Genomic DNA, 17,471 nt, shown 5'->3' with positions numbered 1-17,471 from the left:
GTGCAGGAGTGGGGTCTGGATCAGACCTGCGCCACGTACATCAACAACGTGAGCGCCTCGCACCTGATGACCAGGTTCTTACCTGCAATGGGGAGAGATCGCTGCCCCCACATGCTCAGTTTATGGTGTACCCTGGCTACTCGCTCCTCCCAGGTTTTGGTGCACGCCCCGGCCCTTTCGAACCATACCCCAAGTACCATTAGGTAGTCTGACCTGACGGTGAAGGGGACAAATGATCGGTCAGCCCAGTTCCCAAAGAACATGTCCTCGCTCTTGCCTTGGTTTACTTTGGCTCCCGAACTGGTCGAACTGGTCACAGATGCTCATCAGTCTGCGCACAGACAGCAGATCCGAGCAGAAGACGGCGACGTCATCCATGTACAGGGACACTTTAACCTGAGTGCCTGCACTGCCTGGGATTGTCACCCCTCTTATGCCCACATCCTTCTGAATAGACTCAGCAAAGGGTTCAATACAGCAAACAAACAAGACAGGGGAGAGAGGACAGCCCTGTCCAACTCCAGATTGGATCGGGAAACTTTCTGATTCCCACCCATTGATTGAGACTGTGCTACTGATGTTTGTGTAGAGCAGTTTGATCCAATTACAGATTCCCTCCCCAAACCCCATTTTGGAGAGCACGTCCATCATGTAGATGTGTGAAAGCCTTCTCCTGGTCCAAGCTGATGAGGCAGGTGTCCACCCTCCTGTCCCTTACATAGTCTCGCGCTACTCAGGGCTACGATCGCCTATCAGAGATATTCCTGCTGGGCACAGTACAGGTCTGGTCAGGGTGAATCACCAACTCCAGAGCAGACTTGACCCAATTGGTGATAACTTTGGACAGAATCTTGCAGTCAATATTAAGCAGTGAGATGGGCCGCCAATTACTGATTTCCGCCCTCTCCCCCTTCCGCTTGTAGATGAGGGTGATGATGCCTTTTCTCATGGATTCTGACATGCTGCCGGCCAGAAGCATACTCTCGTATACTTCCAGCAGGTCTGGGCCGACCCAGTCCCACAGGGCCGAATACAACTCAACCGGTAAGCCATCGCTTCTGGGAGTTTTACTCGTCTCGCTGGTCCTGACGGCCTTTGTCAGCTCGTCCAGAGTTAGCAGTTTGTCAAGACTCTCCCGCATGCTGTCATTTGAGACCTCTGTGATAGATGACAAGAAGGACTGGGAAGCCGTGCTGTCCGTGGGCTTCACGTTGTACAGCCCGGCATAAAAGGATTTGCTGATCCTTAGCATGTCAGACTGCGAAGATGTGACTGAGCCATCCTCTTCCTTCAGGCTGCTGATCACAGAGCTCTCTCTGTGTACCTTTTGGAAGAACTTAACGGAGTGGACTCTGTACTAGAAGATGATCTTGGAGGCCTCCGTGGCAAAGAGCGATGCCTGATGGCTCTTCAGCTCTTGGAGATCCTCCTTGGCCTCGACCCCCATCGTGTGCAGCCGGAGCAGATTTTGCATTCTTTTCTGGAGTCGGGACATTTCCCTCTGTCTCTCTCTCACCTTCTGAACACCTTTGAGGATAAAGAAGCTCTTGATATTCACCTTGCTGGCTTCCCACCAGTGCAGCAGAGACTCAGAGAGGGGTTTCACAGTTGTCCAACCTTTGTAATCCCTTTTGAGTTATCAACGTTCCCTGGGGTTAGCAGTGTTACATTCAGCTTCCATGTCCCCCTGCCAACCTGCTGGTTCTCCTGTAGATGACAGTCGGCCAGCAGGAGGCAGTGGTCAGAGAAAAACACTGGCTGGACGTCGGTGGATCTGACCATGACAGCACGGGACACAAACAGCAAGTCAATCGTGGAACGGGCAGACCCGTCCGGTCTTGACCAGGTGTATTTACGCTGTGCTCCATCTGCAGGGTTTGCTGAAGACGTGGTGCAGTTCGGCATCTTTTACCATTTCCATTAGGAATCTGGATGTAGTGTCCAGTTTGCTGTCGTCACTGCCGGATCGTCCAGCTGCATCAATGATGCAGTTGAAGTCACCGCCTGGAATGACCAGCCTGGATGTCGCCAGCAGCTGCTTTTCCGTAGCGGGTTTTGAGGCAGGGAGAGCATATAATTAAGTGGGATGTTGGCGGGTTGGGACCCCACCACCTTCCTGCCACCACTCCAATTAAGTCCGGGGCAGGGAGACCTGTGCACGGCCTGCATGCCCCGCTGCCAATTAAGGGCCTCAACCTACCTCTGTTGTTATGAGCCCAGCGGCAGGCAGGCCTGTCACCGCACTGGGAGCATGCCAAGCAACCGCGTGCGGGTTGCTTGCCGGCTCCGGGGGTGGGGTCCCTCATAAAAAGGCACCCAGCATTGGGAAGGTGGGGGGGTGCCCACTGAGAGCCAGCCCCCCGACCTTGCTGCTAACCCCATACACTTCCCTCCCCCGTCAAACCCCTCCTGCCTGACTCATCTGTGGCCTGGATCCCTCAACGATCCACAGCTACCGGTGAGTCCAATACCAGCAGCAGCCACTGCTTCTGCGGTGGCGCTGCTCAGTAAAAGAGCTGCCGGGCTCGGATTGGCCTCTGATTGACTGACGGTTCTCAGCAGGCGGGACTTCCGTTGCTGGGGTCCTTGATCCTGTGAGAGGCCCCCCGCTGTCCTCTGATGTGCTTAATTGGCAGATCATACGACAGGCTTTCCCCAGAGGGGGCGATGTGGAGCTGTTGCCGGCTCTTCTGCCAGTGGCCGAGACTCCTGTCACCCGGATAAAATCCCGGCCATAATTTGTGTCATGCAATCATCCTCCACTAACTGCATTTTGCCAGAGAAATAACCCTGCTTTCATTGGGAGACATTGCTAAATTCCGCTTGCCAAGTTCATAGAAACATGTCTTAAACAGATTGTTTAAATAAACTTTCTTTGGCTTGCTGAGTAAGTGCCATGAGCCCTGCCTGCCTCCAACTCTTTTGCTGACACTGTGGTGTCGGTAGAAGTTCCGGGACATAATTGTCCATCTTTAGCTACCTTTGAGAAGATTTGTGTCCCAGGATGCTGTGGGAGGCGAGGGTGGAGATTGCAGGGGCTCTGACCCAAATTTTTAATTCCTCTCTGGCCACGAGGGAGGTGCCAGAGGACTGGAGAACAGCTAATGTGGTTCCACTATTTAAGAAAGTTTGTAGGGATAAGCCAGGGAACTAGTGAGTCTCACATCAGTGGTAGGGAAACTATTGGAGAAAATTCTGAAGGAGAGAATCTATCTCCACTTGGAGAGGCCTTCCTTCAATCATTAGGTCAGAAGTGGGGATGTTCGCTGATGATTGCACAATGTTCAGCACCATTCGTGACTCCTCAGATACTGAAGCAGTCCGTGTAGAAATGCAGCAAGACCTGGACAATATCCAGGCTTGGGCTGATAAATGGCAAGTAACATTCACGCCACACAAGTGCCAGGCAATGACCATCTCCAACAAGAGAGAATCTAACCATCTCCCCATGACATTCAACAGCATTACCATCGCTGAATCCCCCACTATCAACATCCTAGGGGCTACCATTGACCAGAAACTGAACTGGAGTAGCCATATAAATACCGTGGCTACAAGAGCAGGTCAGAGGCTAGGAATCCTGTGGCGAGTAACTCACCTCCTGACTCCCCAAAGCCTGTCCACCATCTACAAGGCACAAGTCAGGAGTGTGATAGAATGCTCTCCACTTGCTTGGATGGGTGCAGCTCCAACAACACTCAAGAAGCTCAACACCATCCAGGACAAAGCAGCCCGCTTGATTGGCACACCATCTACAAACATTCACTCCCTCCACCACCGATGCACAGTGGCAGCAGTGTGTACCATCTACAAGATGCACTGCAGAAATGCACCAAGGCTCCTGAGACAGCACCTTCCAAACCCATGACCTCTACCAACTAGAAGGACAAGGGCAGCAAATACATGGGAACACCACCACCTGCAAGTTCCCCTCCAAGTCACACACCATCCTGACTTGGAACTACATCGCCGTTCCTTCACTGTCGCTGGGTCAAAATCCTGGAACTCCCTTCCTAACAGCACTGCGGGTATACCTACCCCAAATGGACTGCAGCGGTTCAAGAAGGCAGCTCACCACCACCTTCTCAAGGGCAATTAGGGATGGGCAATGAATGCTGGCCTGGCCAGTGACACCTACATCCCATGAATGAATGAAAAAAAAACCTCAGTGCCTCTGGGTTAGCAAAAGGAAAGATCAGTCCAGTGAGGTGGGAATTGCGTGTATGATGACTCTGGACATGGATAGGAGTTGGCTTGTTCAATGCTAAAAAGACCGTTGACAGCGAGTTGGGATGTGAACAATGGCTGGTGGGTTAGGCACCTGTAGAACTGACCCCCAGTAAGTGCTGCCCCAGTAGGGAGAGGGAATTGGTGTGGAAAAATGAAGGCGTTGACTCGTACTCCAATTGTTGTGAATAATTTTGTGTAATTTGAGGCTCTTTGTGTGAGCCCTTTGCTAAACTGGGCTCTGCACACTGCCAATTACAGAGACACCACTGTCATACGCAGCAGTTGGTGCTACAAAAGCCATTTCACAGGTTGGCCCCTCTCTATCCACTTCTTATATATCCAAATACCTTGAAGAGAGCCGGAATCTCCCAGCTTTCCTCTTTTTCCTCTCCGTGTCTTTCCTGAAGGCTCGCTAGAATGTGGTTCCAAGTGCCCCAGCTGCACTCTCATGTGGGCCGAGTGGCCTTTCTTCACCTTCAAGGATTTGTCAATGGTGTTTATGTTATTCCTGAGTGTCCCTAGGTCAGGGATGAACTAGTTAACCACCTCTTCAATGCAACCACAGAGTGCCAGTCGCTGCTCACCTCTGAGTCAGAATGTCATGGGTTCAAATCCAACTCTGGAGATGCCATAATCTATACTGATATTCCCAGTGCAGTACTGAGAGAGTGCTACGCTGTTTAAAGTGCCACTTTTCAAATGAGGCATTAAACCAAGGTCCTGTCTGCTCCCTCAGGTGGATATAAGAATATCCATGATACTCTTTCAGGGGAGGTCTCCCTAGTCACCTGCTGATATTTATCCATTAACCAACATCTCACAACCACCAGTGTGACATTTCTTTTTGGGGTTCTTGTGCATAGATCTTGGGCCGGACATATTGAGAGAGTAGTTAGCAAAGCATATGGGATCTTGGGCTTCATAAATAGAGGTATTGAGTACAAAAGCAGGGAAGTTATGCTGAACCTTTATAAAGCTCTGGTTAGGCCACAACTAGAGTATTGTGTCCAGTTCTGGTCACACACTTTAGGAAGGATGTGAGTGTCCTTGAGAGGGTGCAGAGGAGATTTACCAGAATGGTTCCAGAGACGAGGGATTTAGCTACAAGGTTAGGTTGGAAAAGCTGGGGTTGTTCTCCTTGAAGCTAAGGTTGATGGGAGATTTGACAGAGGTGTACAAGATTATGACAGGTTTAGATAAGGTAGAGAAAGAAAAACTGCTCCCATTAGCTGATGGTACAGGGACTGGGAGACAAAGATTTAACGTTTTGGGCAAGAGAGGTAGGGGGGTTGTGAAGAAGAACATTTTTATGCAGCGAGTGCTAATGACCTGGAACTCGCTGCCAACGAGGGTGATGGAAGCAGAGACAGTCAATGATTTCAAAATTAAATTGGATGGGCACTTGAGCGAAATAGACTGGCAGGGCTACGGTGATCGAGCAGGGGAATGGGACTGACTAGATTGCTCTACAGAGAGCATGGGCTCAATGGGCTGAATGGCCTCCTTCTGTGCCATAATAACTTTATGACTCTTTTGACACCCTGCCATCTCTGAGAGAGCTTGCCAATTGGTGCTGCAGTGGTTAGGATCTGGAATGCACTGCCTGAGGGTATGGTGTTCAAAAGGGAATTAGAGAAACAATTTGTAGAGCTATGGGAAAAAGCGATGTAGTGCGACTAGCTAAATTGATTTTGCAGAGAGCCAGTGCGGACTTAATGGGCTGAATGGCCTCCTTCTGTAACCATTCTCTGATTCTATGATGCTATGTGGGCACTGCCGTGCTGTCTGGATTGAGTCTACCTGCAGAGGGTCCAGACTTTGACTCCACCAGCATAGAGATGCTTTAACAATGTTACATCCAGCTAATTAGATCTCTCACCACTGCTGCACTCCACATCCCTGGTTCCCATATTCCAACAACACAGCCCCATGAAAGTGCAGGTTGCAGGATAAGGGTTTCTGGTGTTGTAAACACAGGGAGATGATCCCGTGTCTTTGCCATCTCTACATAGCTCTGTAATAAAGAGGAGCCCAGTGAACCTGCATAGATGGGCTCCCCATTCCATGTAAGATTGCACAAGAGTGGCGTGCAGACATCAATGGCCCAAAAACCAGACTCAGTTTAAACAGGAAGATAAAGGTGACTTAAGTCAAAATTGAGGATGCGTATTTAAACGGACAACTTGCAAGCTCACTGCGCCCTCCAATAATATCTATGACTAACAATTTACCAAATCAAAAATTGGATGCACAAAGCTATTCCACGACAACTGCATTCTTGCACATTATCACTAAATGTGTTGTGGCTGGTCAGGACTCTGGGGAGAACTATTTCCCCTTCAAAATAGTGTTGTGGGATCTTTTACATCCACGTAAGAGGGCAGATGGGCACGAGGTTTAATGTCTCATCCAAAAGACAGTACCTCTGGCAATGCAGCACTCTCTCAGTACTGGCATGGGTGTGCCAGCCTAGTTTATCTACTCAAGCCTCTGCAGTGGGTATCTTAGGTTCTCTGATCTCGAAACCTTGATCTTGAGTATGTGAGGACTGGATCATATAATCAGTTTATAATTTATCTATTCTCTTAACAAATTTGAATACTTGACTATTTCCCCTGAATAAACAACGTCTGGTTAGTTAACATTAATGTAGATCAGTTTTCTCCAAAACTTTAGTCACTAGCTACATGTTTGAGAATTCAGGTGTGGCTAATTGCATTTTTGATTAGTAAATAAAATAGTCGGTCATGTGATCTCAATACTCATTCGCACGGGGTGGGCATTTGAACTTGTTGGTAAAATTGGTAAGACAAAAAGCAAAAGTGTGCAATTGTTAGTTAATCATTGTGAGTGCTTTAATCCCTTGGTTACTGAATGGTGGTGGGAGGTTGTTAAGTGATAGACACATGTGACGTATATTTAGCTCTATTGTGTGTGAGGCATTTTCTACTAAAATTGGTCCACGTGGCTAAAACAGTGTCTGGTTAGCTTTGCTTACCAGTATTCAGCCAATACTTGGTGTGATGACAGAAGAAATACACAACCTTATCAACAATCATTGTTTTGGTGACAATCCCAATAGGGACTTGAATGCTGCAAGATTTATTTCTTTTGTGAGTGACTTCTTCCGTGACTGACATTCTGCGAGATTGACTGTGCGACTTAGTTTTCTGTGTGATATCGTCACCATTGATAACAGTCTTGTAACAACCGGTGTTACCCCCCAGTGTTACACTGCTCAAAATATTCTCTCCAGATGTAACCCTAGTCAAAGGGACAAAATCTACAACTGTCGTGAAGGCCTTTCCCTTTGCAAGCCCATCATTTGTCAAGCTGTTTTGTCTTAGTAGGGTGCCACCAAATAACAACGTTGGCTCAATTAAAAATTAATTTTGTGCAGTTAAAATTAGGTGTCAGCCTTAGCTCAGTGTCACTCTCACCTTTGGGTCAGAAGGTTGTGGGTTCAAGTCCCACTCCAGCAACTTGAGCACATAATCCAGTCTGATACTCCAGTGCAGTACTCATGTTTAATATTAACATTCTAAAGTCACCACCTATTTGTAAACTCATTAAAGAAAAAAATTGCATTGATATAGCATCTTCCATGTCCCCCCAAAACTCTTTACAACAAATGATTTTGATCCAGGGATAAATATTGATCAGGATACTGAAGAGAGCTCCCCTGTGCTTCTTTGGAATATTGGCTATGGTCTCTTTCACATCTACCTGAGAGGGTAGCTAGGGTTGAAGCTCAGTACTGCATGAGCACATCGGTCACAATTGCATGTTCAAGTCACAGGAGCAAGACATAAACTTACAACCTTTTGACACAAAGGTAGGAGCACGGCCCACTGAGCCACAGCTGTGTCCTGCTACTAGCAACGTCCTGCTTTGCCTGACATGAAGCATCACATGGGTGAGGATTGGAGGAGTGCTGCTGCCTGTGGAGCTGCAGCTCGGTTTGAGTCAGTGCTTTGGGGGAGAAATGTAGAAAGTGTTTCAATATTAGCAGTGTGTAATTTGTGTTTACTGTATGACTGACACCCCCCCCCCCCACCCCACCCCCCAACTTATGCTTTCCAGATTTATCTCTTTGCTCCTGGCACTAGACATTGAGCTGACAAGGGGTCATTTCGAATTTGGAGACGCTTTGGGACGATTTTCCTCCTGTTGGTTGGTTCTGACGCTGTCTGCAGAATGAGACTGGCCATTTGTTGCATGTTGGCATGTGTTTCTGCCCTGCTGTTCAACTCAAGGGTCTGTGGTGCCATTCGATGGCTGTAAGTATCCCCGCGTGTGCCACACATGTGTGTGTATAATGTGTGTATGTGTGATATGTGTGCCCAATGTGTGTATGTATGTGTGATGTTTCTCACTTGTGTATGATGTGCATGTATATGTGTGTATACGCATGTGTATGTATGTGTGTGTGTGTAACAAGTGTGTGTACGTGTATGATGTCGATATGTATCATATGTGTATGTATGATATGTTTGTGTGTGCATATGGGGTGTATAGTTATATATGCATTTTAAGTGTGGGTTTATGTTTCAGTGGACTGATAACTGTGAATTGCAAACCTTACATTCCTGTGTCATTGTCCGAACCCTCTCCATTAACACTAATCCACTGCACCAAAGGTCAAAGAATAAACCTTATCCCAAACACACCCAACTGGGCCTGAGACCCCATCTAGGTTCTGTGACTCCCCATGTTGAGATGGAGCTCTGCCAATTGCTTCCCTGCCATCCCCCGTACCTTCACCCAGTCACTGTGTGTGAGATGACAATTACTGCTTGCCATATGCAACCAGAGCCTTTGTACTTGATACACACAACTCCATATGCTTTATGTACACCACAGGGACTTTAGTTACGATGGAATCACACTGGAACGACAATGGAGTTTCAGGGCTAGGGTGTCTTAGACAGATCCATAAGCAAATTTGATTTTGATTGCTCAGTTGGGTTTGCCAGGTACTGGACTGGTAATCCAGAGGTCCGAGCTACTATTCACAGGATAAGCGTTCAAATCCCATGTGGCATTTTAGGAACTTAAATTCAGTTTAAAACGTCTGGAAATAAAAAGCTGGTGTCAGTAAAAGTAACCATGGTTTTATTAAGTGGCGGAACAGGCTGGAGGGGCCGTCTGGTTACTTCTGCTTCTATATCTTATGTTCTCAGTTATATCAAAACCATTACCAACAAATCAAGAAGGAGACTCACCACCACCTTCTCAGAGGAACAACTTTTATACATTTATTTGGCTCCTTTACTGTAGTAAAACATTCCAAGGTGCTTCACGGGAATGTTGTCAAACAAAATTTGACACTGAGCCACGTGGGGAGATATGAAGACAGATGACCAAACTTGGTCAAAGAGATCAGTTTTAAACAGCGTCTTAAAGGAGGAGAGAGGGGTACAAGAACACAAATAATAGGAGCAGGAGTAGACCATATGGCCCATTGAGGCCGCTCCACCTTTCAAAATGATCATGACTGATCTTAGGATTCAATTCCATTTTCTTGCCCGCTGCCCATACCCTTTGATTCCCTGTGAGACCAAAAATCTCTCTATCCCAATACATTATTAAATGTATTCAACGATGGAGCATCCACAACCCTTTGGGGTAGAGAATTCCAAAGATTCACAACCCGTTGAGTGAAGTCATTTCTCCTCATCTCAGTCCTAAATGATCGGCCCCTTATCCGGAGACTCTGCCCCTGTGTTTTAGATTCCCCGACCAGCGGAAGTAATCTCTCAGTCTACCTATACAGCCCCTTTAGAATCTTATATGTCGAGAGGCAAAGAGGTTTAGGGAGGGAATTCCAGAGCTTAGGGCTAAGGCAGCTGAAGGCATGGCCACCAATGGTGGAGCGATTAAAATCGGGGAGTGCTCAAGAGGCCAGAATTAGATGAGTGCAGAGGGCGGTTACAGAGATAGGGAGGGGAGAGATCATGGAGGGATTTGAAAAGAAGGATTAGAATTTTATAATCGAGACGGTGCTTAACTGGGAGCCAGCGAGCACAGGAGTGATGGGTGAATGGGATTTGGTGTGAGTTAGGACTCAGGTAGCAGGGTTTTGGACGACCTCAAGTTTACAGAGGGTATAATGTGGGAGGCCGGCTAGGAGTGCATTGGAATAGTCAAGTCGAGAGGTAACAAAGGCATGGATGAGGGTTTCAGCTGTAGATGATCTGAACCAGGGGCTGAGTCAGGCGATTTATGGAGGTGGAAATAGGTGGTCTTAGTGATGGCACAAATGTGTCCTCGGAAACTCATCCCAGGGTCAGATATGACCCCAAGATTGCGAGCCTCAGACAGTTGCCAGGCAGAGGGATTTGGTGGTGAGGGAACAGAGTTTATGGTGGGGACTGAAGGGAATGGCTTCGGTCATCACAGTATTTAGTTGCAGGAAATTTCTGCTAATTCAGTACTGGATGTCGGACAAACAGCCTGACAATTTAGTCAGTGGAGGGGTCAAAAGAGGTGGTGGTGGGGTAAAGCTGGGTGTCATCAGTGTACATGTGCAAACTGACATGTTTCAGGATGATGTCACCAAGGAGCAGAGGGAATGGGAAATAGGAGGAGGCCAAGGATAGTTCCTTGGGGGAGACCAGAAGTGCATTAGCAGGAAGAGAAGCCATTGCAGATGATACTCTAGATACAATTAGATAGATAAAAATGCAACCAGGCGAGTGCCATCCCACCCAGCTGGACGACAGTAGTGAGGTGTTGGAGGCGGATGGTGTGATCAACCATGTCAAAGGCTGCAGACAGGTCGAGAAGGACAAGGAGGGAAAGTTTACCTTTTCACAGTCACATAGGATGTCAATTGTGACCAGGGGACGATCAATAATTGCCAGTAGAACCTGCATTCGATAAAGGACAAAATTCCAATTACCAAATATTTTTTAGTACCAAGTTAGTTAAGATCATATCCTCGTGTTGCATCTGTGACACATTTTTTTAAACATCAGAGTCTATTTCATCTGTTAAAATGTATTCCCTTAAATAGGATCAGTTATAAAATGGGCTACCACAGTGAAGTGCCCTGGGGCTGTGTTGAGTTACCTGATCTCGGCTATGGGTTCATTGCAATTTTCCTTTTAATATCCCTGAGGTTAAAAATCAGCTAGGGTCCCTGGTTCTCCTGATTGCTACCCATTGCTGACAAGAGCAGATACTGGGTCAGTGCAATCTTCATGCCACACACACAGGAGGTGGAATTCAACCACTGGGTTGGCACAGAATGGCCAGTAAAGAACAAAAGCACGAAAGAAATTAATATCGGACCTTTTCTGACCTTAAGGCATCCTAAAGTGCTTTATGAGCTTGGAAGTACTTTTGAAGTGTTGGAATGTAGGAAACACAGGAGCCAATCTGTGCACAGCAAGCTCCGACAAACCGCAACGTGAAATTCTCAGATAATTTTTTTACTGATGTTAGCTTGGAGATAAACATTGACCAGAACTCCCTTGCTCTTCTTCAAAATAGTGCTATGGGATCAAATTACATGTACATGAGAAGGCGGACAGGCTTCAGTTTAGTGCCTCATTCAAAAGACAGCAGTGCAGCACTCCCTCAGTACTGGCACTGGAGTGGCAGTCTGGATTATGTGCTCAAGACTTTGAAATGGGGCTTACATTTATACAGCAGTTTTCACAACTACTGGAGGTCTCAAAGCACTTTATAGCCAACAAAGTACTTATTTTAAAGTGTAGTCACTGTTGTAATGTAGGAAACGCAGCAGCCAATTTCTGCACAGCAAGCTCCCACAAACAGCAATGTGATAAAGACAACATGATTGTTTTTTGTGATGTTGATTGAGGGATAAATATTGGCCAGGACACTGGGGACTACTCCCCTGCCCTTCTTCAAAATAGTGCCATGGGTTCTCTTATGTCCACCTAAGAGAATAGACAGGACCTCATCCACCTCATCCAAAAAGATGGCACCTCTGACAACATAGCACTCCCTCAATACTGCACTGGAGTGCTGACCTTGATTTTAATGTGCAAGTCCTGGAGTGGGGCTTAAACCCAGAACCTTGTGACCTAGAAGCGAGAATGCTACCAACTGAGCCATGGCTGCCAGTGCCAGTGCAAATGAAAAGCGGACAGGTTGTACAATAGCCAGCCAGCTCCCCAAGCCTCATTAACCAACCAAAAAAATAAATTTTACACCATCCCAGCCTGTGTAAATGCACGTGATGAATACCCACAGGGAAGAGGTATGCGTGGAAAGGAGACGGGGGGAGAAGCGGGAGTGGGAGCGAATTAAAAAACAACAGTCCGCTTGCAGTTAGACAGATTGATGCGATATAACGCCTGATTGCAATGTCCTGGGGAGCAGTTTAACTTCCCTCAAAGCAAGCAGTAAATTTTTTCCATATTCTCCAACAGACAGTTTTATTTTCCCAAGTTCCCAACCTGGCTGGACATCTGTCGCATAAATCATTTGGTAGACTTTTGCAAAGAAGAAACCCCAAAGAAGTCACACATGTGGACAGAATTTGGCCAACTCCCTGTTGCAAGAGAGAGGGTTAGAAAACTAGGATCCAAAGATATTGGAGAGGATTTATCTTGTTACTCCATCTAAACACATTGAATCACCTGTTCACATGTATAGAGACAGGAAAATTGCTCGGAGATTCCAAATACTGTAAAATCCTTCCTAATTTTCCATTTGCTCAGTGGGTAGCACTTTTGCCTCTGTGCCTAGAAGGTTGTGGTGCACATCCCATTTCAGATGAGGATGTTATCTGGACTGACTTTTCAGTGCAGTTGCTGAGAGAGTGCTGTGCTGTTGGAGGTACTGTCCCTTGGGTGAGATGTTAAACTGAGGCTTTGTCTGCCTCTCAGGTGGACACAAAAGACCCCATGGCCCTGTTTTGAAGAAGGGCGAACAGCTCTCCCTGGTATCCTGTCCAAAATTTATCCCTCCACCAACATTGCAAGCAAGAATCGAATCACCTGGAAAGGTACCTCATTGCTATTTGTGGCATCTTGCTGTGTGAAAATTGGCTGCTGAGTTTCCTACGGTATTCCGAGAATGCAGCACTCCTCTCGGTACTGTGCTGGAACGTCAGCCTAAATTATCTGGGGCTTGAACCCACCAGATCCTGACTCAGAGGCGAGGGTGCTATCCACTGGTTAGCGGATAGCTTTCAGGGAGCTGGCACAGCTGTGATGGGCTGAATGGCCTCCTCCTGTGCTATAAAACTCTTTTATTCTAATTGTGTGAATACTGGATGTCAGATACTACCAAAATCAAGATCAAAGCACAGAGTAGCTTGTTAAAAAAACTGCAGAGTTCCTGCTTGGTGTATTGTACTCAGAACTGGCAGGGGCTGTAAACATCAGGAAGAGGTTGAAGGGACCAGACAGAGTAGATAGAGAGAAACTATTTCTGTTGGTTGGGGAGTCTAGGACTAGGGGGCATAGTCTAAAAATTAGAGCCAGACATTTCAGGAGTGAAATTGGGAAAACATTTCATCATGCAAAGGAACTCTCATCCACAAACAGCAATTTGATAATAATCAGATATTTGAAGATCTTGCTTAAGGATAAATATTGGCCACAAGGTGAACTCCCATACTCTTCTTCAAATTAGCATTGTGGCCTTTTACATCCACCTAAGAGGGATGACAGGGCCCTGGTTTCACATCTGAAAGACAGTGCCTCCAACTGTGCAGCACTCCCTTGGTACTGTCACTGAAGTGTCAGTCTAGATTTTGTGCTCAAGTCCCGAGAGTGGGACTTGACCCAAAGCCTTCTGATCCAGAAGTGAGGGTGCTACCCACTAAGCCACAGCTGATGTCATAAACAGACCCTGCACTGCACTGCACCCCCAATTGATTTGAAAATCCTCACCATCATCCAACCTCTGCAACTTCCTCCAGCACTATCTGCATGGTTAAACCTCTGCTCTTTTGACACTGGCTAACAGTGGCCTACTGTCCCTTCCCAATCTACCTCCTCCCATCATCACTGGCAGATGGGCTGAATGGCCTCCTTCTGTGCCGTAAATGACTCTAAGACTAACTTTCAGTCATTGTGCTCAGGGAAGAAAGACAGAAAGAATGGGTTTGCATTTATGGAACAACTTTCATATCCTCAGGATGTTTCAGTGCTTTTCAGCCAATTGAGTCATTTTGAAACGCAATTGCTGCTGTTATGTAACAACCATGGCAACCAGTTTGTGCACAGCAAGGTCCCACAAACAGCTAAAGAATAGATCAATGGCCGTTGTCTTTAGCAGTGTTGTTTAAGGGAGGATGGTTGGCCAAGGCACTCAGAGAACCTCCCTGCCCTTTTTCGAATATTGCTTTTATGTCCAACTGATCAGGCAGACAGGATTTTGGTGAAAGGTCCCATTTGAAAGCCATGTGCTTCTGTCACCCCTCCACCTTGCTACATTTCTCCCTTCAATGAGCCTACTCAAAGCCTGATGCTTCAAACAAGTATTCAGTCCTCTCCCCTAAAATCCTGCTCAGTGTCTGTTTTCCCCTCAGTCTCCCACCCACCCACCCCACCCCCCCCCCCCCAATATGAAATACCTTGGAATCTTTTGCTGCATTAAAGGTCTTAAGCATCACATGAAATTTACACCACCGAAACAGGCGACTTGGACTTGTATTTATGGCCCTCTCCTTACTGTTTGGGATGGATAACCCCATTAGACATGAACAAGCGCATCTTGCAAGGGACTAAGTTTGAAAGTGGCTGACCCTTGTATTTCTCTTCCATCCAGTGCTCTGGCCAGGACTGACCCAGCGATGCCCTTCAATCAGACCCAGAACTGCAAGCACTTGGAGGGTCTGGTCTCAGCTCAGCAGCAACTCTGCCGGAGCAATCTGGACCTCATGCAGAGCATCATTCAGGCAGCTCAAGAGGTCAAGAAAACCTGCCAGAAAACTTTCTCTGACATGAGGTGGAACTGCTCTTCCATTGAGCTGGCTCCCTACTTTCCACCGGACCTGGAGAGAGGTAAATCGTTATTGCTGATATATTAAATGAAGGAAGTACTTCCATTGATACAAAACATTATCATTGCCTCAGGATATCCTAAAGAGCTTCACAGCTGACAAATTACTATAGCGACTGCAGTACAGTCCCCATTGTTATGGAGCTAAGAGGTAATGGGATGAGAGCATAGTGGTTATGTTACTGCCCTACTAATAGAGGCCTCAACTAATAATCCACCATAGCACTTTGCAAATTTGAATTTACTTTATAAAATTTGGAAACAAAAAGCCTGGAAAAGTGACTATGAAGCTGTCGAACTGTCATAAAAACCTAACTGTTTCACCAATATCCTTTCGCCCTCCTTACCCAATTTGGCCTGTATGTGACTCCAGTCCCTTACTTAATAGATTGACTCTTAACTGTCCTCGGAAATGGCCTAGAAAGCCACTCGGTTGTATCAAACTTCTCTCGGCAGAGCTATCGATGAGCAAAATACTCTTTGAGGAGTTTCATTAGTGAAATAAATATTTTGGTAATTTAAATTTGGCTTTTGATTTCATTTTTCTGGTTTATTTTGAGGTAATTCATAGTCTATTATATTAATCCTTCAACCAATCCATCCATCAACCCACTCGTTAACCAGTTTATCAATCCGTTCATAAACCCATTCTTCCATCCACCCATCCATATCCATTCATCAATCTGCCGATACATCTATCTACCCATTCATCCATCGATTCATCCAGCTAACTTTTCATTCATCAACCCGTCCATGTAATCACTCACCCACTCATCCATTCATCCAACCCAAATGTTTGGTGGTTGAACTTCCGCTTCCCAATCACCATCCTGTCCAAATATCTCCTTATGCGGCTGGTGTCAAATTTTGTTTGATAAATGTCCTGTGAGGTGCCTTGGGATGTTTTACTATGGTAAAGATGCTATATAAATGCAAGTTGTTGTTGCTGGGGTGGAATTCCTTGATGAGATTCCGTGCAATGTGTCTGCTCCCCACCACCCCATCAGCAACAGTTTTGAAACTCACACTGTTCATGGGGTGAGTTCATCGACTCTCACTTCTCACTCTAGGTACCAGAGAGTCAGCGTTTGTCTATGCTCTGTCTGCTGCCGCTATCAGCCACACGATAGCCAGAGCCTGCACTTCAGGAGACCTCCCTGGCTGCTCCTGTGGTCCAATGGCTTCTGAGGCTCCCGGGCCAGGATTCCGATGGGGAGGCTGCAATGACAACCTGAATTACGGAATCGTGCTGGGATCCAAATTCTCAGATTCGCCGATGAAAATGAAAAAATCCGGATCACAAGCGAATAAACTGATGAATCTGCACAACAGTGAGGTCGGACGACAGGTAAACATATGGAAATCATAAAATCATTAGAAATAGGTGTAGGCCATTCAGCCCCTCGAGCCTGCTCTGCCATTCAATAAGATCATGGTTGATCTGTTTGTGGTCTTAACTTCATTTTCCTGCCTGCCTCCCATAACCCTTGACTCCCTTGTACATCAAAAATCTGTCCAGCTCAGCCTTGAATATATTCAATGACCCAGCCTCCACTACTCTTTCGGGAAGAGAATTCCAAAGATTAATGACCCTCTGACAGAAGAAATTCCTCCTAATCTCCATCTTAAAAGGGAGACCCTTTATTTTGAAACTGTGTCCCTTAGTTCTAGATTCCCCCACGAGGGGAAACATCCCCTCAGCATCTACCCTGTCAAGCGCCCTCCGAATCTTGTATGTTTCAATTAATGTGTCATTCTTCTGACTCTAATGAGTATAGGCCCAACCTTTCCTCATAAGACAACCCCTTCATCCCAGGAATCAGCCTAGTGAACCTTCTCTGAACTGCCTCCAATGCAAGTATATCCCTCCTTAAATAAAGTAACCAAAACTGTACACAGTACACTAGGTGTGGTCTCAGCATTGCCCTGTACAGTAGCAACAAGACTTCCCTACTTTTATACTCCATCTCCCTTACAATAAAGGCCAGCACTCCATTTGCCTTCCTAATTACTTGCCTGATAACTTTTTGTGATTCATGTACAAGGACACCCGGATCCCTCTGTATCGCAGTATTATGCAGTCTCTCTCCATTTAAGTAATCTGCTTTCCTATTCCCACCAAAGTGGACAACCTGACATTTTCCCACATTATACTCCATCTGCCAACTTTTTGTCCACTCACTTAACCTATCTATATCCCTTAGTAAACTTTTTGTATCCTCCTCACAACTTGCTTTCCTACCTTTCTTTGT

The 17,471-nt window shown here is 46.4% G+C and overlaps 1 protein-coding gene across 1 annotated transcript in view; it reads left to right on the top strand.

Moving 5' to 3' along the window:
- Positions 1–17,471, top strand: part of wnt11 (wingless-type MMTV integration site family, member 11) — a 58,284-nt gene that overhangs the window by 23,024 nt on the left and 17,789 nt on the right. The window contains exons 2-4 of the mRNA XM_068032770.1: positions 8,314–8,510; positions 14,986–15,221; positions 16,290–16,567. Of these exons, the coding sequence (XP_067888871.1) occupies positions 8,428–8,510; positions 14,986–15,221; positions 16,290–16,567 (597 nt within the window). The 5' untranslated portion in view covers positions 8,314–8,427. The remainder of the gene's footprint in view (positions 1–8,313; positions 8,511–14,985; positions 15,222–16,289; positions 16,568–17,471) is intronic.

The sequence above is a fragment of the Heterodontus francisci genome, chromosome 6 (genome assembly GCF_036365525.1).
Source record: "Heterodontus francisci isolate sHetFra1 chromosome 6, sHetFra1.hap1, whole genome shotgun sequence".
Lineage (NCBI taxonomy): Eukaryota > Metazoa > Chordata > Chondrichthyes > Heterodontiformes > Heterodontidae > Heterodontus > Heterodontus francisci.
Note: the sequence above shows the minus strand (reverse complement) of the source record. Positions and strands in the feature narration are given on the sequence as shown.